Genomic DNA, 24,103 nt, shown 5'->3' on the forward strand with positions numbered 1-24,103 from the left:
TGTTGTGTTTTTTCATTAAACTCATACTCTGTAAATCTGGCTTTCTGTTGGTTTCTTCACCGAGACCTAAAGCACATCACAGGGAGGCAGCACCTTGGGTTCTGAGCTGCCCGTTCAGGCCCCACCTGCCCTGCCATGCTGCCAGGGTGCGGGCAGGGCCGTGCTGCGAGGGAGGGGACAGGGCCGGGCTGCGAGGGTGTGGACAGGGCCGTGCTGCGAGGGTGCGGGCAGGGCCGTGCTGCGAGGGTGCAGGTGCGGGCAGGGCCGTGCTGCGAGGGTGTGGGCATGGCCGTGCTGCGAGGGTGCAGGTGCGGGCAGGGCCGTGCTGCGAGGGTGCGGGCAGGGCCGTGCTGCCAGGGTGCAGGCAGGGCTATGCTGTGAGGGTGCAGGTGCGGGCAGGGCCGTGCTGCGAGGGTGCAGGTGCGGGCAGGGCCGTGCTGCGAGGGAGGGGACAGGGCCGGGCTGCGAGGGTGCGGACAGGGCCGTGCTGCGAGGGTGCAGGTGCGGACAGGGCCGTGCTGCGAGGGTGCGGGCAGGGCCGTGCTGCGAGGGTGTGGGCATGGCCGTGCTGCGAGGGTGCAGGTGCGGGCAGGGCCGTGCTGCGAGGGAGGGGACAGGGCCGTGCTGCGAGGGAGGGGACAGGGCCGGGCTGCGAGGGTGTGGACAGGGCCGTGCTGCGAGGGTGCGGGCAGGGCCGTGCTGCGAGGGTGCAGGTGCGGGCAGGGCCGTGCTGCGAGGGTGCGGGCAGGGCCGTGCTGCGAGGGTGCAGGTGCGGGCAGGGCCGTGCTGCGAGGGTGCGGGCAGGGCCATGCCTGTGCCGGCGCCGGACCGCGCTGCTGCCAGCCTCCACAGGCTTTGCTCCTAGAAGAAGTCTGAGGACTGAAGTCCCTGCACTTCGGCACATTTGTATGTTTTCCAAGGGGTCGAGGGATGAGCCTTTTTGTGTGTGGAATTTCACATACCTGTGGAAGAGAGATTTTTAGGAATGGTACCTTTTTATTTTATCTACTAGAGGCCCGGTGCACGAAATTCGTGCATGGGAGGGCCCCTCAGCCTGGCCTGCGCCCTCTTGCAGTCCGGGAGCCCTTGGGAGATGTCTGACTGAGGACATCCTTAGCGCTACCACAGAGGCGGGAGAGGCTCCTGCCACCACCGCTGTGCTTGCCAACCGTGAGCCTGGCTTCTGGCTGAGCAGCGCTCCTCCTGTGGGAGCACAGTGACCACCAGGTGACAGCGCCTGCATTGAGTGTCTGCCCCCTGGTGGTCAGTGTGTGTCATAGCAACTGGTCATTCTACTGTTCAGTCGATTTGCATATTAGCCTTTTATTATATAGGATTTTTCTTTTTCTTTTTAATCAAGGCATAATTGACATACAACGTTCTGTAGGTTGAAGGTGTGTGTTGGTTGAGTTGACATATTTAAATTCTGCAGTGTGATGACCACCACAGCCTAGCTGACACTGTCAGGCCACATCGGCTCTCTCCTGTGGCGAGGACAGTTGAGATGGTGCCTCTTAACACCACGTCCTAAGAAGCAGAATCCTTCCTGTTTTATTTCTGACTATGGGAATGTGAAGCTTTTTCATTGAAAAATTAGAATGCTTTTATGAATCTTGGTAGCAAGTGTCAGTGTCTTTTGCTCGGGGTCATGAGCAAAGGTTTAAGCTTGAGAAGAAAATATTCCAGGGCCAGTTCCCTTGGGGTGCTGGTCGCTGGTGGCGTCTTGTTCTGTAAGTGAACAGCTTTCCTTTTCCGTGCCTCGCTGGGTCGCCCAGCTCCACATTCCCACGCCAAACACCACATTCAGTTATGAAAATGAAATCTGAATATTTAAGTGTGCAAAGGTCTCAGTAAGTGCCATGCTGTTTCAGCACTGAGGAAAGCCTGGTTTGGGTTCTGTGACTGGCTGACCTTTTCGCCATCACGCTGTGGGTAGGTTTCCGGAGCTTTCTCAGAGCCTCGTCCATCTGAGGTGTGGCATCAGGTGGACCTGATGACCTCCCAGCTGCTGCGTATTGACTGGTTACAAAGGACAGAGCAAGTGTGTTGCTGCCCCGAGCCACGCGGGCTGCTCTGTTTTGTTGGAGGAGATGGTTACTTCTTCCAGTGAGAGGGTCGTCCTCAGCACAGGGAGCCCGTGGAGGGTCACGGACTAAGTCATTTAGACTTGAAATCTGTTAATCCAACAAAAAGTATTTATGGAAGTATCTCAATAATATGGGAAGATTTAAAGGAACTATTGCATATTTATATGATGGAACAACAATGAAGGAAATGGTATTTTGTTAAAGGCAAAAGGGACACAAAATTCTATATGCAATAGCCCATTTAAAAATATATTTACAGGAAAAAAATCTCAGCTCAATTACACAGTAAGGTTACTTACTAAAAAGGCATGACACCTTTCTTTCTATTGCAGCGAACCTGCCAGTGCCGACAATCGCTGCCCTCGATGGACTCGCTTTAGGCGGTGGTCTGGAACTGGCATTAGCATGTGACATCAGAGTGGCAGGTGAGAATTCATCCCATTAAAATAACATTTTTTAAATGAGGTGTTTTTTTTTAGTCTCCAGAGAATTCCAAATATTTTATTCTTGTTGTTGAGTAGAATATTTAGAAAAAAAATCACCTGTTGGACTTAGTGAAGTGCTTCAGAGTCCAGTGAAGAAAACCATTTTCTACAGTCTCTTGTTCACTCTGAGCAGCAGGAACGGAGAACAGGAACCGGGTCAGACACAACTGATCTGAACCTTGGGTCCTGCCCTTTTTGACCAGTTTCCTCCTCTAAATTGGGGGAAGTCATGGTTGCAGTTTGAAGATTGAGTGAGTTAACCTGTGGCATGTGTCTGGTCCACGCACTTAGTTACTGTTGGCTACAGAAATAATAACTTAATGTCCTGGGCTTCACTCTCCTCCTGGGGGGACTGCTGAGTGTGGACCTGCCCAGCTTCATTGTAAGCACGTGGCACGTGGTAACTCGCTGAATCTCTGCAACAGCCTGATGAGATAAGGACTGTGGAGCTTGGGGAGCCGGGGCAGAGAGGTGGAGTAACAAGCCCCAAATCAGTGACTGCGCTGGGATCGGAACCAGGCAGTCTGGTGTCCGCCCTCACGCCTGCCAGCCTGCCAGAGCACCGCATCCTGGCACTGCCCCGTACAGCCTTCTGACCTATGACAGAGCTGGTCCCTGTCCCCTCGGCGCGGTGACCTGAGGGCTCCGGGACCAGGGACTGGACGAAGCAGGCAGAAAACAGTTGTCCCTTTTCTCCCAGGTTCCCACTGCTGCTTCTGATAGAGCTGCCTGGTAAACACAGAGTCCCTAGAATTGTGGTTTTCATAATTTTATGGTGACTTTCTTAGGATTTGTAGTTGCTAGTCCATGCACACCTTTCCCCCTTTCCTCTGTATTTGGATCTCTGTCTTGTCGGAAATGAAGTGGCACAGCTTAGGCGCATGGAACCCATTTCTGAAGGAATGCAGCTTCTGGGAACTAGGATCTGGGACGCGTCCCAGTGCTTTGGGAGGTGCAGGTAAAGGGACAGTCGGGTGTTTTAAAGTAGCCCAAAAGCAAACACGAAAAGACACCCTGTCCAGCGCAGGACAGTAAAACACCGGGTCTTGAAAAGTGCTGTGTCCGGTAGGTACACGAAGCGGCCTGCCCTGGAGAACTGTCCCAGCTGAAGAGTTCTTACTCGTCGGCACAGCCTTTCTCCTCATCCTCGGTGATGACCGGGGCCACGCCGTCAAACTGGCTCAGCAGCCTCAGGCCACATTATGTGCTAGTAGTTACCACCTTGGTCTTTCGGCATCAAACATTCTTCTTTGCCAAGCAGCTTTTAGCAGAGAATGCTGGAGTCTCTTAATGTACAGTGTGGGGCAAAAGTAGGTTTACAGTTGTTCGTATGGACAGCAACACAATAATTAAGAAATAATAATATCAGAATAAACTGTTTCACATATAGCTGTAAAACTGCTTTTGCCCCACCCTGTATATAGCTTAGAGTGTTACTTATTTTCATAACCAAGTGCCTTCTGAAGTGATAAAAGGACTCGTGACACATTTAATTAGTAAACAGAATGCAGTTGTTCTCCCTTATTCCAGGAATCTACATTCCAAGACCCCAGGGGATGCCTGGAACCTTGGGTGGTACTGAGCCCTATGTAATGCCATGTTTTTTCCTTCACATACACTCCTTTTCACTTAAAGAAAGCACTTTATGGCTTCTCTGGCATTCCCACATTGCAAAACTCACTGCTCCCACACTTGGGCTGTTCTTAAGTAAAAGAAGGGGTGCCTTGAGCACTCACTCTGAGGGCCTCCCGCTGCTGAGCCACTGAGGAGCAGGCCCATCGGCAGCCGGAGACACTGCGCAGAGGGAGGATTCACAGGCCATGTGGGCGGAGCAGGACAGAGAGGTCTCACAGTCCTCAGCACGAATGCAGTTTGAAACTGAGGAATTGCTTATTTCTGGAGTTTCTCATTTAATATTTCTGGACAGCATTTGTCTTCAGGTAATTGAAACTGTACACAGAGAAATTGTGGGTAAGAGGGATTACTGTATTTATAGCATGTTTATTGACTTTTCAAAGTCATCATCCATGAATATGATTATGTGGATATTACTTAATTTTCTTCCTTCCTTTTCAGCTTCCTCTGCCAAAATGGGCCTGGTTGAGACAAAGTTGGCGATTATTCCCGGTGGAGGTATGAATTGCTCCCGCCCATCTTGATTTGTTCTTAAAAAAGGGCGTAAGGCCCAAGGTAGTCACTGAAAGGCCTCATTCTGGGGAGAGTCTAATGCCGCCGTGTGCTCTGCAGTCCAGTCCTTCCTCGGCACTCTCTGCTCCTGAGGGCGCGGGGCGCTGTGTCTGTCGTGTGCTCTGCAGCCCAGTCCTTCCTCGGCACTCTCTGCGCCTGAGGGCGCGGGGCGCTGTGTCTGTCGTGTGCTCTCTCCAGGCTTTTCCGTACGGTTTCTTCAGTTTCAAATGATGGTGCCAGTCACATTATTCTTGGAAGATCAGAGAGCTGCCTGCACTCACCCCCGCCGCGCGCCAGGTTTCTGGTGGCTCTGCCTCGGGACAGAGCTTGGGGGAGTGGGCAGCGGCGTGCTTGTTCTGTTGCTACAGAAAGGACAGCTGCTGCCTGTGGGAGACTCACCGGAGGAAGTAGCTTCCTAGTGTTGATAATGAAATCTAAATCTGAAATGTTTGTTTCTTTGGCTCATGCAGAAAATTTGGAGATATTCACATTTTGTGAAGTTGTTAATTTAAAAAGTAGACTTCATTTGATGATGTGCACATTGATATCTTATTAGTATATGACTGAAATCATAGTAACAATGTAAAAAATTAATGGCAGTATTGAGCCCTTCAGGCATGTTGTACCTGAATAGGTTAAAATTGTATGATTAGCCAGCCTATATAATAAAGAGGTAATATGCAAATTGACCATCACTCCAACACACAAGATGGCCACCCCCATGTGGACACAAGAAGGCTGTCACAAGGGGAGGGCAGTTGGGGGAGACCAGGCCTGCAAGGGAGGGCAGTTGGGGCTGGCCTGGCCTGCAGGGGAGGACAGTTGCGGGGGACCAGGCCTGCAGGGGAGGGCAGTTGGGGGCAACCAGGCCTGCAGGGAAGGGCAGTTGGGGAGAACCAGGCCTGCAGGGGAGGGCAGTTAGGGGTGACCAGGTCTGCAGGGGAGGGCAGTTGGGGGCGACCAGGCCTGCAGGGGAGGGCAGTTAGGGGCGACCAGGCTGGCAAGGAAGGGCAGTTAGGGGTGACTGGGCCAGCAGGGGAGGGCAGTTGGGGGCAACCAGGCTGGCAGGGGAAGGCAGTTAGGGATGACCAGGTTGGCTGGGGAGGGCAGTTAGGGGCAATTGGGCTGGCAGTGGAGCAGTTAGGTGTTGATCAGGCTGGCAGGGGAGTGGTTAGGAGGTGATCAGGCTGGCAGGCAGAAGTGGTTAGGGGCAATCAGGCAGGCAGGCAGGCGAGCGGTTGGGAGTCCTGGATTGTGAGAGGGATGTCCCAGATTGGAGAGGGTGCAGGCTGGGCTGAGGGACATCCCTTCTCCCCCCCCCTCCCCCCGTGCACGAATTTCGTGCACCGGGCCTCTAGTATCATTATAAGAGTATTTATCCTGATTAGGGTGTATAAGTTGTATAGTTAGAAATTAAAACATAACTCAGTGAGCCTGAAGACTGCCCAGATCAGTATGTGCAGCTCACTAAGGTTTCTACTTCAGTAATCTATGGAAATGCTATTCTTGTAGGTTAAAACATTTAATATCTATCATACCAACCTTTTCACATTGATGAATTAAAACGAAAAAAAGGATTTATAAGAAAATATATATATAATTGAAAAGAGTTATCAGATAACTAATGTGTGAAATAAAAACAAGGTTTAGAAAGAAGGCATGATGTTTCATAAATTCTTTTAAGAATTTAGCATTTATTAGTGACTAGAATTCGTGCATGGGTGGGGTCCCTCTCGGGGTGGCCTGCGGAGATCGGGCCCTACCTCGCGCCCCCAGCCATGCAGCCCCGCAGCCCTGCCTGGCACCCTGCCTTGGCCTGGCGCTGCCCCCTCACCTGCTCCACCATCCTGCCTGTGGGGCAATTGATCGGGGCTGAGCCCTAGGCCCAGCTCCCTCAGCGCCTGGGAGCTGGCGGCGGCCCTGCCCACCGAGGTCCTGCTCTCATCAGGGCCCATGGAGCGGCAGCACCTCATCGCCAACGCCCACCATGTTCTGTGCTGCCCCCTGGTGGTCAGCACAAGTCATAGTGAGTGGTTGAACTCCTGGTCTCTCAATCGAACGACCACCTGGGGCACAATTTGTGTATAGGCTTTTATTATATAGGATGAGGATAAAACTAATCCTAGGAAAAGAGTGGCTGTAACCTACAAAGATTACATATCCCCCTCCCCCAAAGATATGTCGGTGTGAAATCTGAGAATATGACTTTGTTTGGGGAAAAAGTCGGTGCAGATGTAATTAGGTTCAGGATATTAAGATGAGATCATCCTGGATTATCTAAATGAAGCCTAAATTCAGTGACGAGGCTCTTATAATAAGAGGAGACTCAGACCAAAGAGGAAAACAGAGAGAACACCACGTGAGGACGGAGGCAGAGCTGGGAGATGCATTTACAAGTGAGGGTGCTGGCGTCACCGGAAGCCGGGGGCTCTTCCGCAGCACCCCAGGAGTGAGCCCTGCCAGCATCTGGGTTCTAGGCTGTAGCCTGCAAAGCTGTGAGACTTACATTCCCATTGTTTTAAGCCACCAGCGTTGTGGTGATTTGCGGTAGCAGCCTTGGGAACCGAACACAGCGGTGGTTAGTAATACGGTAGCTGAAGGAAGTTGTTTTGGACAGCGGCTTAGTATATGGCAGAGATGGGGGTGGGAGAAAGATGAACTTGGTCATTTGGATATTTATCAGGTCCTGAATGTGACATGTTTTGTGTTAAAACCACGGGAAGGTAGAACAGTTGTGCAAAAGTACTGTTGGGTTTGGTTAGAGGAAAAAAGCTTAATTGATTGTGCTATAGAAATGAGGGTGATAGCTTTAGCTCCTTTCATCTTTTTTTGTTTGTTTTTGTTAATCCTCACCCAAGGATATTTTTTCTATTGATGTTTTTAGAGAGAATGGAACAGAGGAGGAGAGAGAAACATTGATGTGAGAGAGTCACATCAACTGGTTGCCTCCCGCATGCACCCGACCAGGGCCCTAATCGAGCCTGTGTGCCCTTGACCTTAACCAACCCTTCAGTCCGCAGGCTGACGCTCTAACCACTGCGGCACACTGTCTGGGGCTCCTTTCATCTGTTAGGAGCTAGCCATGGGAGATGTGGAAATCAGCATATTCTTCCCAGTGTGCCGAAGTTCTTCAGGGTCCTCCTCCGCAGTGGATCCATTAATCAGAACACACTTTTTATAAATGTGATTGAATTTGGACTGTGTATTCTCATGAATACTGTTATTTAAAAATTTTTAAATTTATTTTTATTGATTTCAGAGAGGAAAGGAGAGGGAGGGAGAGGAAGAAAGAGAGAGAGAGAGAGAGAGAGAGAGAGAGAGAGGAACATCAGTGATGGGAGAGAATCATCGATCTGCTGCCTCCTGCACGCCCCACACTAGGGGTCGAGCCTGCAGCCTGGGCATGTGTCCTGAACTGTGACCTCCTGGTCTATAGGTCAAAGCTCAACCACTGAGCCACGCCAGCCGGGCTAAAATTTTTTTATTAAATAAATTTATCTTAAAATTCAAAATGCTTTAACATTAATCCACATGAAGCTGAACCTCCCTACTTGGATGACTGTCTATTTAATAAACACAGGAGCGAACCTGGCGCTCCAGTGGTGACTGTTCCCGCTGTCCTTTGTGATCGCCGCTTCCTGGGAGACAGCTGACCAAAACCCAGCATTGAGTCTGTTTGTTTGTTTGTTTACTTGGAATTGAGCCTGAATGACAATGTGATTATTTTTAAGGTATAATTGATAAATGTCCTTAAAATAAAACAAGTTAAATTATAAAATGATTGTTTAGAAGAGACAGTAATATTCCCAGTGAACGTGAGCACTAATGAATGGACCGTGACTAAATGCAGCTTTTAGATTAGTATTCTGCATTTAGTTTATACTGAGAAGGAAATTGTCTGCTGTCAAGTGACTATTAAAAGTGCATTGTTAATGAAGAGGAAGGTGTAAAGGAAAGTAGAAGCATTAAAACCAAGTGTACTTCTTTAAATAGTATTATATCAGATGTAATTTAAAAATGGAATGTGATTGGCCATCATATACTTAAACCAGTACTTGTGTGTGCATATACATATATATATATTTGATTGTAGACAAATACTGTACAAATACAATGCTAATGATTTAAAGCATTAGCCGATTTAAAAGTAATTAAAATTGTTACTCTAGGACCTCCCTATAGTATTCTGAATTATATTGGGGGTTTTGTACAACATAGCCCCTACTCTGTTCTCCAGTATTTTCCCATTTAAGAAAAGCAGCTCAACTTCTGTCTTCTTCCACTTCAGTAGTTAAAATAAAACTCTCTTTTAAAAATAGCTCCTCAAAGAATACCACCCTTTAGCGGGTCCATAAGAATGAAGTAAAACCAGTTCAGAGGATTATGATCTTTTTATTTAACAGCTTAGAAACTTCCTTGTTTGCACACAACATGGCCAGTTCCCTCATTCCTAGCTGTGGTTTCTGCCTCTGCTCCTGGAGGCGTGGAGACCAAGGGGCCTCTTGAGGCTCTTGCCTGGGTGTGCACCACTGTGGACACCATCTCTGGCATTTCCAGTGCTCTTCTCTCTCCGGCTTCTTATTCTGGAAATGCTTAAACTGCGGGAGGTTTGAGAAGCAGCGAAATGCACCTCTCTATCTCTCCTCATCAAGGTCTTCCCTCCCACAGCCTCCTGCCACACGTGTCTACAGCTGTCCATCCTCCCTCCGCAGGTGCATTCCCATCTTTTCTTGCTGAGCCATTTCAAAATGACAAGGTGAGCCTTCAGGGGGCAGCCTGCCTTTCCTAGGAATAAGAAAGGACTCTTATATGACAAACCTGTTATCAGACTGAACAGTGATAACATCAATACTCAGGTGTCCCCAGGGGTTTCCAAATGCAGTTTCTAGTTGTTTTGTTTGGCTTTTCCAATTCAGGATCTCGATAAATGTCACACAGCACATTTGTTTAGAACTTTTGTTGTTGTTGAAATTTAGACACGTCATCTCTGTTTTTTATAGCTAAAAAAAATCAGGCAAATTATCTTACTGAGGATTGCATATTGTGAATTTGACAGTTATTTCTTCATGTTTAGGCTAAAAATGTTTGCCAAGAGTTCTGAATGGACCACGCTCTATTTTTTATTTTCATTTTATTTGATAGCGCTTAACGTCAGGTTGTCCACTTTGGGTGACGATGACTTTGATCGCTGCGTTAAGGTGTGACTCACCACGGGTCCAGTTTTCGCATTCTCTTCTCGGAAGCTTTTCAAGGAAAAGCATCTTCAGTGATTGTTATTGGCATCGACTGTTCCTCAAATTAAAAGGAAAAGAAGAAGATGAGAGCACTCGGGTTCCCGGGCCAGAACAGGAGTCCTGGTTTGCCTGTGCTCTTCTCTCCAGGGCGGGGTCTGGGGCCTCCCTGTGCGCCTCCCGTCAAGGCAGCATCTTGGCCTGGCGGCTGGACACTCTATTTTAAGATGTGTCTGAGGGAATGATGGATTTTTAAATCCTGTGTGTGTTGTCCTGAACACAGTCGTCATTTTGGAAAGTTTTGTTTACAACCTTTATTGAAATCCTCTTAGACGTGACATCAGAATCTGAGTTTATTCTTTGGAATCTCCTGGGCAGTGACTCACCATTATCCTGTGAGGGCGAACTTGACTCCACAAATAGCCGAGCCCTTCCGTGCGGGTCTGAGTGCTAGGCCGGCTCCTGGGGAGGAGAGGAGTGAACAGGGCGGCCTTCCTGCCGGCCTAGGCACCGGGGCACCGACGCTGTGACACTGAGCGGGCTGCCTCCTGAGGCCCTGCTGTCCCGGTGCTGGGAGAGCGTTCAGTGACCACGGCTCTGCTTTGTGTGATGAGCGGCTGCTGGAGCTAGCTGTTGGCTTCCTCCTGTGACAGGCCGTTGTGTTGGTTGCTGTGGAAGAAACATACACAATGTGGGCAAAGTAGGCTTACAGTTGTGAGTATGCACAACAGAGTTTATTTTTGTTTAGTGATGATTGTGTTTCTTCCCATACGAACAGCTGTAAACCTGCTTGCCCCCCCTGTACTTACCTGTATGTAACTCGGCAGCGCTTTCTTGGACTCGCCCGTCTGGAATCGGGGGGAGAGGGCAGCGTGTGTGAGGAGCACAGCTGCCCTGTCCTGGGGAAGGCGCTGGCCTGGAACAGAGTAAGGCAGGCTACCCGGGGCGTGCGGTGAGACCCTGGGCTCTGTTAGCCCTCAGCCTGTGTCCAAGGCCTGCCGCCTGGGTCCCAGCACTGCTCTGGCTTCCTCGCTCCTGCCTTCCCGTTGCTCACACCCTGCGCTCCAGGCACATTTATTCACTCAACTCGCAAATATTGTTGAGCCTTGCACTGGTGTAGACGCCCCGTGAACAAAGCAGGGAGGTCTGCCGCCACGCCGCTGACCCACAGGGCGGTGGGCACGGCGCACAGGACGTGTGAGTCGCGGGGGGAGGGCCAGGCGCCTGAGGAGAAGAAATAGGCTCCTCACTGCGAAGCAGGTGGTCAGGGAGCCTCAGAGGGTGCCACCGGGGGGAGGCGAGGCTGGCAGGCACTGAGGAAGGTGGGCAGGTAGGAGGGACAGCATTTCCGACCAAGGAGCACAGCTGGAACACTCCTTTGTCCTCCACTGCGGCGTGACCGGCGGGAGGGGCGAGGGATAGGAATGGAGTCCGAGCCCGCAGGGGTGGCAGCTCCCCTCAGAGAGAAGGACCGAGCAGCGTGTCAGCAGAGCTGCAATGAGATCTGAGGCTTGTAAAGATTTGTCTGGTCACCATGCCAATCAGTAGCTCCAGGCTAGCGGCAGGAGCGCGATCCCGCCAGGAGCCTCTGGCTGGAGTCCCAGTGGATCGCGCTGGGGCCTGGATGGGCAGTGACCGTGGGCGCCGGGCTGGGCTGGACTCTGGGAGACTCCTGACACACTGAATGAGGAGCGTCAGAGAGGGAAGACGTGGAGACGGAGCCCCAGGCCGCGGGCCAGGGCACTGAGAAGCTCCCTTCGGCGGATGGTGGCGAGTCGTGCACGGAGCAGGTTAGGAAGAGACAACGAGGAATATTGCTTGGACATGCTTGATTAAAAATCCAAGTGAGACATCCAAGTGCAGAATCAATCAGGTCGATAGTTGGTTGTGCAGATGTGGACGTTAGGAGAGTGGTCTGGACTGAAAATACAAATGTGGGATTTCTTTTTCTTTCTGTCATCCACTGACCTGGTCTAAAAATCCAGAAATGGACATTGGCACAGACAGAGGGAATTCCAGAAGAGGCTCTCTAGTTCGGGCTCCGCAGACTGGGAGGCGGATTTCCTTTCAGCGACAGCAGTAGCAGCCAGCACCCAAACCCCCGAAGTCCTGAGGGAGGAGGCCCTGCTCCTGCGCTCAGAGGAGCTTCACCTCAGGAGGGGGGAGGCCCGTCTCCTGCTTCTCTCTCCTCTGTCCATCCTTTTGGTTGTGGGTGTGGCTGTTGGAGTGCCGAGCACAGCAAGGTAAATACACCCCGTGTTTTAGGCTGAGGGCCAGAGACACAGGGGACCCCTGGGAACCAGCAAGCACCACAGAGATGGCGAAGAGTGAGGAGCTCAGGAAGGGGATCCATAAAGTCATTTGTGGACGGGACTCACTCCTGGCTGAGCGTGTGCTCTGATGCTAAACAGCGCATCAAACATTTGCGAATTTGAACCAAGAGATGGACCACTGCCCAGGTCTGAAATGGCCAAAGGCCTCGAAACAACTAATACTGAAACCATGGTCCACAGAAGGCTGGTTGCAATGTGGTCTGAACACAACCAAGTTGATTCAATGGTAAAACAAAATCTCCGGCCGGAGTTACTCAGCATAGGAAGTACCCCCGAATCTCCAGGCCAGAGTTACTCAGCATAGGAAGTACCCCCGAATCTCCAGGCCAGAATTTCTCAGCATATGAAGTACCCCCGAATCTCCAGGCCGGAGTTACTCAGCATATGAAGTACCCCCGAATCTCCAGGCCAGAGTTACTCAGCATAGGAAGTACCCCCGAATCTCCAGGCCAGAGTTACTCAGCATATGAAGTACCCCCGAATCTCCAGGCCAGAGTTACTCAGCATATGAAGTACTATGAAGCATTTGCCTGGGAGAAGAGGATCAACAGGTGCTGACCAATGCCGGGCCTGACCAGCAGCCCCTGAGCCATGTAAGAATGACCACTCTGACACACGTTTCTGTGACAGAGGCCAAGGGGCTGCTTGGCTATGGGAACCAACAGGCCCGTTCGCCTGCCTCCTTAGGCTTTTACTGTAACAACAGCTTGAACTAAAATTAGCTGTTAGATACGATCAGCAGGGTAAGCATCCTTGAGAAGACACATGCGTCTGGAGTGTCCTTTAAGCAAGGACGTCTGAAGACTAAACATAAAGATTCCAGTAGACACCCCGGGGGGTGGAGGGGCTCAGACTTGTTTGGAAAAGTCAAGGCAGGGGCAGCCGCCTTCAGCCAACTCCTGTCCCATGCCTCCCCACAGTCCAAGATGGTAGATGTTGGAGCTGAGAAAGATTTTAAAGCGGTTATTACAAAAATGCTCCAGGAAGTAAAGGTGAACTGTTCCAATAGCTCCCCCTCTTCACCTTGCTGCAGAGGGATTCCTTTTCTAGATGGCCAGACCCCTGACACCTGACCCTGGATAGATGTCGTTAGCAGTTCCTTTGTCACGTATACTCGGGTAGGATGACGCCACAAGCCCCGCAGTTCCACACAGAGGTTGTGCTCCGGAACAGAGTGAAAACGCCGGCTGTGGGTGGCAGGCTTGGCAGTGAGAAGAGGGAAGGATGTGATTGGCTTGTCTGAATAATTCCGTGGTCTGGCAGGAATGGGCTTGGTCTCCTAAGGAGGGATGTTGGCCTGGGGGGTATGTAGACAGGGGAGAGCAAAGTGGGGAGGGAGACTTGTGGTCAGGTGATTTGTGGTTCACCTGGTTTCCCGAGCACATAATATTGGGACTTAATTTTAGGTCTTTTTTAAAAAAATGTTTTTACTGATTTCAGAGACAGAAGAAGGAAGAGGGAAAGAGAGATAGAAACATCAATGATGAGAGAGAAACATCGAATGGCTGCCTCCTGCATGCCCCTTACTGGGGATCAAGCCCATAACCCAGGCATATGCCCTGACTGGAAATCGAACCATGACCTCCTGGTGCATGGGAAGACACTCAACCACAACCACACCAGCCAGGCGAATTTTAGGTCATATGCCACATGAACAAATGGAAATATAGAAAGTTTCAAAAAAAAAATAAAGGATAAAGTACCACTAATAGAAATTTTAGGACTGGAAAATAAAAACAAACTGAATGGACTGAATTGCAGAATAGAGATGACAGAAGAACGCGAGTTAACTTTAAGAGGGGACTATAGGAATTAGTCATTCTGAACAGAAACAAATGAGATTGTGAATACATGCACTGAACCTCAGGGTCCTGTGAGGCAGTATTGAAATGTTTAACATTTGTCACAAGAGCCCGAGAAGGAAAGGAGAGTGTAGTTCATAAAAAATCTTTGGAGAAATAATGGCTGAAGACTTCACAAATTTGATGGAAGACAACAAGGATTTAAGAAGCTAAGTGAACCCAAACAAGATAAGCACAGAGAAAGCCATAACCAGACACATCATAATCAAACTGTATAAAACTGAAGACCCCTCCCCTCTCCAAAATTCTTGAAAGTCAGAGGAAAATAACACAATATTAATAGGGGAATAATGATTTGAATGACTAGATTCCTCATCAGAAACAATGTCAATAAGTGTAATGACGTTTCTAAGGTGCTGAAAGAGAACTGTCATCCCAGGATTCTGTATTAGGAGAAAATGTCCTTTAGGAATGAAGGTAAAAGAAGGACATTCTCAGATGAAGGAAAATGAAGAGAATTTATTACCTGCAGGTGGTATTGGTGGGAGGATAGACCCATTCATCAGTGGAACTGGCAGAATCCCAAATAGATCCATGCAGATATGGCCAGTGGATATTTGACAAATATGGTGTTGGGCATCCATATTTAAAGAAAAAAGAAAAGAATCTCAACTTAATCTCATAATTCGTACAAAAAGTAATTCAAAGTGTTACACTCTTAAATAGAAAACGTGGAACTATAGCGACTGTCTGTCTCGTTCCCAGAGCTTGAGACCCCGGGGCCTTGAGCGAGTATCAGTGTGTGAGCTGCTGCTTCCAAGGAGGCAGGCTGAGATGAACTTCCCAGAGCAGCCACACGAAGGAAACTGGAGGGTTACTATTACAGAATATTTTATTTACTTCCACTTGATGTGTTTTTTCATTGAAATTTGCTTTATTGCTTTCTATGTCCAAATTTTAAGTGTGGAATCAAATTAGTCAGCTATTTTGATTCTGAGTACTTTAATTTCCTTTTTATGACTTCGGATTGATATTAGTTTCTCTTACTCTTTCTCTTCTTTTTAATAAACAGATTTTAAGAAACAGATTATTCATTTCATGAGCAGCACATTCCTTTCCTGTTGTCCAGTTGTCATCAAAATAGCCTTATTTGCATTTTACTCTTCTGTAGTGTGTCTTATGTATCAAGTTAAATGACAAGATGAAGGGCCACTTGAAGTGGTGTAGAGAGCAGATGTGTGGAAGCAATGGGGTGAGATGTACAGGTTCACAAAGGAAAGGTAAGACAGTTCTGCCCATGTGAATTACCAGGAGCGGCGTTTCTTTCTGTTTTAAAAATAAAACGGAATTCGCTTTTCACAGCGAATTGTGAATGACTAGTTTGAGTCATCATTTGATGACTAGTGATGACTAGTTTGAGTCTCCCGTACCTGTCACGTGGGAAACAGTGCACACGCCTGGGCGTTTTATTTTACACGATACGTGTCCAGTGTAGTGATAACAGGGAGCTCACAGAGCAGTGGAGGTAGGGTTACCTTTCTTCACTTACGCACACTGAGCACACTCACCCCCTGCAGAGGCCTTTGTGATGGAAGAATGGCTGATGAGCTGCAGGGAGGAGGCCTGGCTGGGCTCTGCACTGGGATCCCGCCTCCCTCACTGAACTGCATTTATTTCTCACTTTATCTCTGTTTCTTCTTTTGTAAAGTGAAGATAGCAGTGATGTGTACGCAGGGCTCTTGTGAGGACTGGCGAGGGTAGTACTGTAGCCTTTAACAGGACCTGGCACAGTGACAGGACCGCCAGTCACTCGCGTTGTCACTGTCGTTTGCTGTAGCATTTCTTCTTTTTAGCATGTCTTTAACAGCTCTACTAAGTTATAATCGATGTACAGTAAACTGCATGTATTTTATGGTGTACAGTTTGGTACATTTTGACATATATACACCCGTGTTACCATAATTACAGTCAAGATAATGATCACATCTATCACCCCTAAGAGTTTTTTTCAGGCAATAACTGAACCACTTTATGTCACTAGATAAGAGTTTTTATTTTCTAGAATTTTACATAAACATTATCATATATTATCTAATCTTTTCTTTGCCTGGCCTCTTTCACTCAGCAGAATTATTTTGATATTCATCCATGTTGTAGTGAGTGTCAGTAGTTAATCCCTGTATTTCCTGAATGGTATTGCATTGTTCAGATATACCACTGTTTGATGACCTACTCACATGTGGATAGACACTTGGCTTAGTTCCAGATTTGCGGTACTATGAGTAAAGCTGCTATAAACATTTGTATGGACACATGCTGTTAGTTATCTTGGGTAAATTCCTAGGACTGGGATGGCTTCACATGACAAGTATATGTGTACATTTTTAATAAACTCACAAACCAGCCGTCTGAGAGTCCCACCAGCACTCATGAGACTTTGTTTCCCATCCTCACCAATGCTTTCTGTGCTGTCTGTTCTTCTCATGGGTGTGTGGTACCTCGTTGTGGTGGTTTGCATTTCCCTCATTATCTAATGATGTTGAGCATTTTTCATATATGTACTTGCCACCTGTATTTCCTCTGTGATGCTATATCTGCTCAAATCTTATGCTCGTTTTTAATGGGGTTGTTGTATCACTGAGTTTTAAATTCTTATTGTTGCATTTTGTTATTATTGAGCACTTTAGATACAGGTCCTATTTCAGATAGATGCTTTGCAAATATTTTCTTTCCATCTGTGATTTGACTCTTCATTCTCATAGCAATTCTATCAGAAAGCAGATTTTAATTTAGAAGATCAATTTATCAATTTGTTCTTTCATGGGTTGTGATTTTGGAGTTTTATGGAAAAGAAATCTTTGCCTTAACCAGACTCACAAATATTTTTCTCCTATGTTTTGTTCTGGAACTTCTGAAGTAGTCAGTTTACATTTAGATCTGTGATTCATTTTGAGTCAGTTTTTGTAGATGGTGTGAAGTATGGATTGATGTTATTTTTTATTGTTCCAGCATCATTTGTTGAAAAGAATGTCTTTTTCCTTTTATTTGCCATTGCAGCTTTGTAAAAAATGAGATGTCCATATATGTGTAGGTTTTTTTTCTGGACTCTTTACTGTTTCATTAATCTGTTTGTTTATCTTGATAACAATACTTGATTACTGTAGCATTAAAATAAATCTTGAAGTCAGTAGTGTTAGTCCTCTTATTTATTGGTCAAAGTTGTTTTGTCTAATCTAAATCCTTGCCATTTTCAAATGAATCTGCATGTTAGTTACTACAAAAAAAATCCTTCTTGGATTTTGAATGGGATTATGTTCAACCTGTAGATCAATTTGTGGAGATTTGATATCTTAGCACTGACTCTTCAGATCTGTGAACACAACATACTGTGTATTTTGTTAGGTCTTTAATTTCTCTCAACAATTTTTAAATATTTGTTTCTTGGCAGAATATTCTATAAATGTCATTTAAATTAAGTTCGTTGGCAATGTTGTCCATTATTTTTATTATGTTTACTGGTTTTCTTGCTACTTGTTCCATCAAGTATTGAGAGACTATAGTTGTGAATTTTTTATATTTCTCTTTTCACTTCTATTGGTATTTGCTTCTTGTATTTACAGGCTGTGTTATCAAGTGCATAAATACTTAGTTTTGTCATGTCTTATGATGGTTTGAATTCTATATAATTTAAAAATTATTTCTTTTATCTCTGGTGATATTCTTTCCTGTGAAATCTATGTCTGATTTTTATGTAGTTACTTCAGCTTTCTTTTGACTATTGTTAGTCTGATATATTCTTTCCTGTTCTTTTATTCTTAACCTATTTATGTCTTTAAAATGTGTTTCTATTAGGCAGCACATTGCTTTTTTATCCTGTCTCACACTTGCTTCCTTTAAGTGGGATATTCAGACTACTTACGTTAAAATGGGATTATAATATCAGCAACATCAGTTACATATATATCTTTCATTTTCTTATTTTTTTTTCTATTTCTATTTGTTTTTGTTTTCCTTTTCCAATTTTTGGCCATTGTTTGGATTAATTGATTATATTTTATATTTTTTATTTATTGCTTTAGGGCGCATACTGAACATCTTTCATTATGTAGTGTACCATCTCATGATAAATCATTTCACATACAAGAATGTTATTTTAAGTACTTTTATTTTTTTCTGACCTTTATCTGATGGTTATGCACTTTATTTTACATATGCTATAAAACCACACAGGATGGTTAATTTTATTAAATAATTAGTTATTATTTAAAGAGATTTAACTAATTAGGAAAATATATGTTTACTGTGTAGATATTTCCAGTTCTTTTACTTCTTTGCATAGACCCATATTTCCATCTGTTATGATCCCCCTCTCCCAGTGGACTTCCTTCAACATTTCCCTAATGCAGGTCTGCTGCTGATGAATTTCTTCAGCCTTTGAATATATGGAGAAGGCTTTCTTTTACCTCTGTATTTAAAAGTATTTTTGCTGGGTATAGAATTCTGAGTTGGTATTTATCTGTCAGTACGTTAAAGGTGTTGCACTCTCTTCTTAGTTGCATTTTTTTTTCTCATAAGGAATCTGCTTCATCCATATCTTTGTTCTTTTTCTTTTTTCTAGAGTACTGTAAGATTTTCTCTTTATAATTAAGCAGTTTGAATTATGATGTGCCTTGGTGTAGTTTTCTTCATGGTCCTTTTACTTGGTGTTTGTTGAACTTTTTAAAATAAGTATATTTTTATTGATTTCAGAGAGGAAGGGTGAGGGAGAGAGAGAAACATCAATGATGAGAGAGAATCATTGATCGGCTGCCTCCTGCACGCTCTCTACTGGGGATCAAGCCCGCAACCCGGGCATGTGCCCTTCACTGGAATTGAACCCGGGACCCTTCATTCTGCAGGCCGACGCTCTATCTACTGAGCCAAACTGGCGAGGGCTATTGAACTTCTTGAACTTTTCCTCCCTTCAGGTGGTCTCCTTTCAGGAGACTCTTGGGTTTGCTCACACACGTGGTAGTCAGTACTCTGCTGGATAATTAAGAGGGACCCTCTTCAGATTTCTGGAGTCTTATTGCTGTCCCGCACACTCTGCTTACCTGGTCTCCCTGGCTTCAATGAGAGGGTGCACTGGGCTCGGCTGGCTCTGCCTCTCTGTGCCGTGTCCTGGAAACGCTCTGGACCGTAGTTTTGGCATTTATAGGGCTTCCCCTTCTGTCCTCACTCTTTGGTGACTCACGTCCAGTGTCATGAAAACTGTTCTGGATTTTTCAGGCAGAAGGCAAATGGAGTCTTTGCTGTCTTTTCTTGGCTGGAAGAGAAAGTGCCCTGATTTCTTAATTGAATACATGTACATCTGTCCTTCAGTTGCATTATTGTTATTGTTTTACTGCTTTTTATCGAGAAACAATTGACATACTCTGTTAGTTTCAGAAATGTCCGCACTCTTTTCCATGCGGCTGCACCAGTCTGCACTCCGACCAGCCGTGCAGAAGGGCGTCCTTTTTCTGACATCCTCGCCAGCGCTTGCTACCTCTTGTGATTTTTGATACTAGCCATTCTAACGGGTGTAAGGTGATGTCACATCGTGGTTTTCGTTTGCATTTCCCTGAGGATTAGTGATGTTGAGCAACTTTTCATTTACCTGTTGGCCATCTGTATGTCTTTGGGAAATGTCTGTTAAGGTACTCTGCCCATTTTTTAATTGGATTGTTTGGGTTTTTTTGTTTTGTTTGTTTGTTTGCTATGGAGCTATGACTTGTTTATATGTTTTGGATTTTAACCCCTTTTCAGATATATGATTTTCAGATGTTTCCTCTTATTCCATAGGTTGCCTTTTCTTTTTGATGACGCACAAGCTTTAGTTTGACATATTCTCCCTTGTTTACATTTGCTTTTGTTGCCTTTGCTTTTGGTGTCAAATCCACCCTTCCTCCCTTCTTTCCCCTCCTATCTCCCTCCTAGTATCCCTCCCTTTCTGTGATATTCTTGTCTGGTTTCATTATCGGGGTAATGCTGGCCTCATAAAACAAGTTTGTAAGTGTTCCCTCCTCTATTTTTTTTTTTTTTAAGAGTTAGAAGGATTGGTGAAGCCATATGGTTCTAACTTTTGTTTGTTGGTAGGTTTTTTTATTCTGATTCAGACTCCTTACTTTTAGTGAGTTTGTTGAAATTTTCTATTTCTTCATGATTCAGGTCTTGGTAGGTTGTATGTTTCTAGGAATTTATTAATATTTTGTAGGTTGTCCAATTTGTTGGCATAATATTGTTCATAGTAGTCTCATGATTCTTTGTATTTCTGTGGTATATAAATTATGAAATTACCTCTCATTTTTTATTGTATTCATTGGAGTCTTCCTTTCTTAGTCACACCAAAGGTTTGTGTTTGTTTATTGTTTTAAAAAATTAACTCTTACTTTTATTGATAATTTCTATTGTCTTTGGAATCTCTTGTTCTGTTATTTCCTTCCTTCTATTAACTCTGGGCTTTGTTTGTTCTTTTTATATTTCCTTGAGATGTAAAGTTAGGTTGTTTAATTCAGATCTTTCTTATTTCTTGACTAGAGGCCCAGTGCACAAAATTCGTGCACTGAAAGGGGGGGTTCCCTCAGCTCAGTCTGCACCCTCTCTAATTGGGGACCCCTTGGGGGATGTCTGACTGCTGGCAGTCGGACATCACTCTTGCAATCTGGGACCGCGGGTTTCTAACTGCTCACCTGCCTGCCTGACTGATTGCCCCTAACTGCCTCTGCCTGCTAGCCTGATCACCCCTAACTGCCCTCCCCTGCCAGCCTGATTGCCCCTAACTGTCCTCCCCTGCCGGCCTGGTTGCCCCCAATTGCCCTCCCCTGCAGGCCTGATCTCACCCCCAACTGCCCTCCTCTGCTGGCCAATTTGGTTCTGATTGGTTGGTTTCTATGCCAGCGTCAAAAGCTCCACCTCCTAGGCAGCCATTGGCTCCCCACAGCACCCAGATTTGGTTCTGATTGGTCAGTTTCAATGCCAGTCAGCATCAAAAGCTCTGACTGCTAGGCAGCCATTGGCTCCCCACAGCACCCAGATTTGGTTCTGATTGGTCAGTTTCAATGCCAGTCAGCATCAAAAGCTCTGACTGCTAGGCAGCCATTGGCTCCCCATAGCACCCAGATTTGGTTCTGATTGGTCAGTTTCTATGCCAGTCAGCGTCAAAAGCTCCTAGGTAGCCATTGGCTCCCCACAGCACCCTGATTTGGTTCTGATTGGTCGGTTTCTATGCCAGTCAGCATCAAAAGCTCTGCCTCCTAGGTAGCCATTGGCTCCCACAGCACCCAGATTTGGTTCTGATTTGTTGGTATCTATGCCAGTCAGCATCAGAAGCTCCACCTTCTAGGAAGCCATTGGTTCTTCACAGCACTCACATTTGGTTCTGATTGGTCGGTTCCTGTGTTAGTCAGCGTCAAAAGCTCTGCCTCCTAGACAGCCATTGGTTCTTCACAGCACCCACATTTGGTTCTGATTGGTCGGTTTCTATGCCAGTCAGCATCTCCGGGCCTATCTCAGGGCCTGATCAGAGAGGCGGGGCTTAACAGAAGCCCCTGTGGAGGAGGCCAGGAGAGAAAGAAAAGCCCAGCTGCTGGCGTGGCTCAGAAAGATAGAGGGAGAGAAAGAGAGAGGCAAGTACTGATCAACAGCTGCCACTGAGGCTGCAGATCAGACCCTGCCTCTCGCTCTGGGTCTCAGCCCCCTGGGCAGTCAGTGCTGGGTTGCCAGGCTGCATCTGGGCAGTCAGTGCTAGGTCGCCCCAGCAACCCAGCACTGACTGAAGGACTTCTGGGTTTGTCAGCCTTCGGTCGTGATTGGTCTTTACAACCCTGGCCTTTTATATATTAGACTAGAAGCCCGTTGCACGAAGTTTCGTGCAATAGACTTTCCTTCACCTGGCTGCCAGCACCAGTTTTCCGCCAGCACCAGTTTTCGTCTGGCCACCCGCTGATCGGAGCGCCTCCTGAAGGCTGAGGGCGGGACTCGGGAGGCGCTCCGATGGGGGGCGGTGGCCAGAGGAAAACTGGTGCTGGCGGAAAACTGGTGCCGGCAGCCATGCAATCGGCCACCGGTGTCTTCCGCCGCCATCGCGTCTTCCGCGGGCCCTATGGGTCCTCCCGCAGCGCCAGCCGTTTAGGCCTGCGGGAGGAGCGGGGAACGGGGACTCGCGAGTCCCCGCCCCCCGCTCCTACTGCCAGCCAATCGGCCACCCTGAGTCCCGCCCCCCGTGCCTCCAGCCCGCCCAATCGTGGGCGTAGCGGAGTGATGCAGTTTGCATATTGCCTTTTTATTATGTAGGATGTACACATTTATCAGCATGTATTTTACTCTTATAACTTATTTTATTGCATCCATAAACTTTTGTATATTGTATATCCATTTTCATTTGTCTCAAGATATTTTTTGATTTTCCTTTGATTTCCTCTTTAATCTATTGGTTGTTCAGGAGCATGTTGTTTAGACTTGAATTTTCTAGTTTTCTTCTTGTAAGTGGTTTCTAGTTTCATACCATATATTTGGAAAAGAGGCTTGACATGATTTTAGTCTTCTTAAGTTACTGACTTACTTTGTGGCCAAATATACTAGAGAATGTTTCATATGTGCTGAGAAGAAAGTGTATTTTGTTGCTTTTGCATGTAATGTTCTAATTATGTCTGTTAAGTCCATCTGGTCTAAAGTTGATTTCCTGTGTGGATGATGTATCCATTGATCAAAATGTGGTATTAAAGTAATATTGTATTTGCTGTCTATGTCATCCTTTAGGTCTGTTAGTGTTTTATATGTTTTGTGCTCCTAAGTTGGATTCATATTTACAAATGTTTTATACTTTTCTTAGATTAACAACTCCATATGACTTTCTTTGTCTCTTGTTACAGTCTTTGTCTTAAAGTCAGTTTTGTCTGATACAAGTATAGCTAGCCTGTCTTCCTTTTGGTTTCCATTTGCATGTAAAACTATTTTCCATTCTTTAACTTTCTGTCTGGGTGTGTTTTTTCACCTGAAGTGAGCCTTTTGTTGGCAGCATATGGATGGGTTGTGGTTTTTATTTTTTCATTATTATTTTAATCCATTCAGTCATTCTGTGTCTTTGATTGGAGATTTAGTCCATGTATGTATAGAGTAATTATTGATAGGTATGTACTTACTCCATTTTGTTAATTGTTTTCTGACTGTTTTATAATTCCTTTTTTCTTCTCTTTCTTTGATTTGATGATTTTCTATACTGGTAATCTTCGATTATTTTTCTCTTTTAGTATATCTACTATAGGTTTTTGCATTTTGGTTACCATGAGGCTTGTCTGTTTTAAGTTAATAACAACTTAAGTTTGAATGCCTTCTAGAGTTCTGCATTTTTATTCCTCCCACATTTTATGCTTTTGATATCACATTTTACACATTTTTATCTTGTGTACCTATTAATAAATTAAGGTTATTTTTAATACTTTTGTTTTTTAACGATTACATTAATTTTATGAGTGGTTAATCCACTACCTTCAAAGCATTAGGTTATTTTGAATTTTATTATATAGTTACCAGTAAGATTTATACTTTATTTATTCATCTATTTATTTATTTTTGTTAATCCTCACCTGAGGATATTCTTCCATTGATATTTAGAGAGAGTGGAAGGGAAGGGGAGAGACACAGAGAAAGAGAAACATTGATGTGAGAAAGACACATTGATTGGTTGCCTCCTGCACATGCCCCAACCAGGGCCAGGCATCAACCCTATAACCGAGGTACGTGCCCTTGACCAGAAGCTAACCCAGGACCTTTCAGTCCGCAGGCCAACGCTCTATCCTCTGAGCTAAACCAGCCAGGGCTATACTTTTATTCTTTTTTTTATTTTTATTTTTTTAATATATTTCTTTATTGATTTCAGAGAGGAAGGAAGAGGGAGAGAGAGATAGAAACATCAATGATGAGAGAGACTCACCGATCGGCTGCCTCCTGCACGCCCTC

The 24,103-nt window shown here is 45.9% G+C and overlaps 1 protein-coding gene across 7 annotated transcripts in view; it reads left to right on the forward strand.

Moving 5' to 3' along the window:
* The window catches only part of AUH (AU RNA binding methylglutaconyl-CoA hydratase), a 187,936-nt gene that overhangs the window by 86,697 nt on the left and 77,136 nt on the right, over positions 1-24,103 (forward strand). For all 7 annotated transcript variants that reach the window (XM_054726826.1, XM_028133124.2, XM_054726828.1 and 4 more), the window contains 2 exons: positions 2,420-2,512; positions 4,649-4,705. In XM_054726826.1, coding sequence (XP_054582801.1) covers positions 2,420-2,512; positions 4,649-4,705 — 150 coding nt within the window. The remainder of the gene's footprint in view (positions 1-2,419; positions 2,513-4,648; positions 4,706-24,103) is intronic.

This window comes from Eptesicus fuscus, chromosome 15 (assembly GCF_027574615.1).
Source record: "Eptesicus fuscus isolate TK198812 chromosome 15, DD_ASM_mEF_20220401, whole genome shotgun sequence".
Classification (NCBI taxonomy): domain Eukaryota; kingdom Metazoa; phylum Chordata; class Mammalia; order Chiroptera; family Vespertilionidae; genus Eptesicus; species Eptesicus fuscus.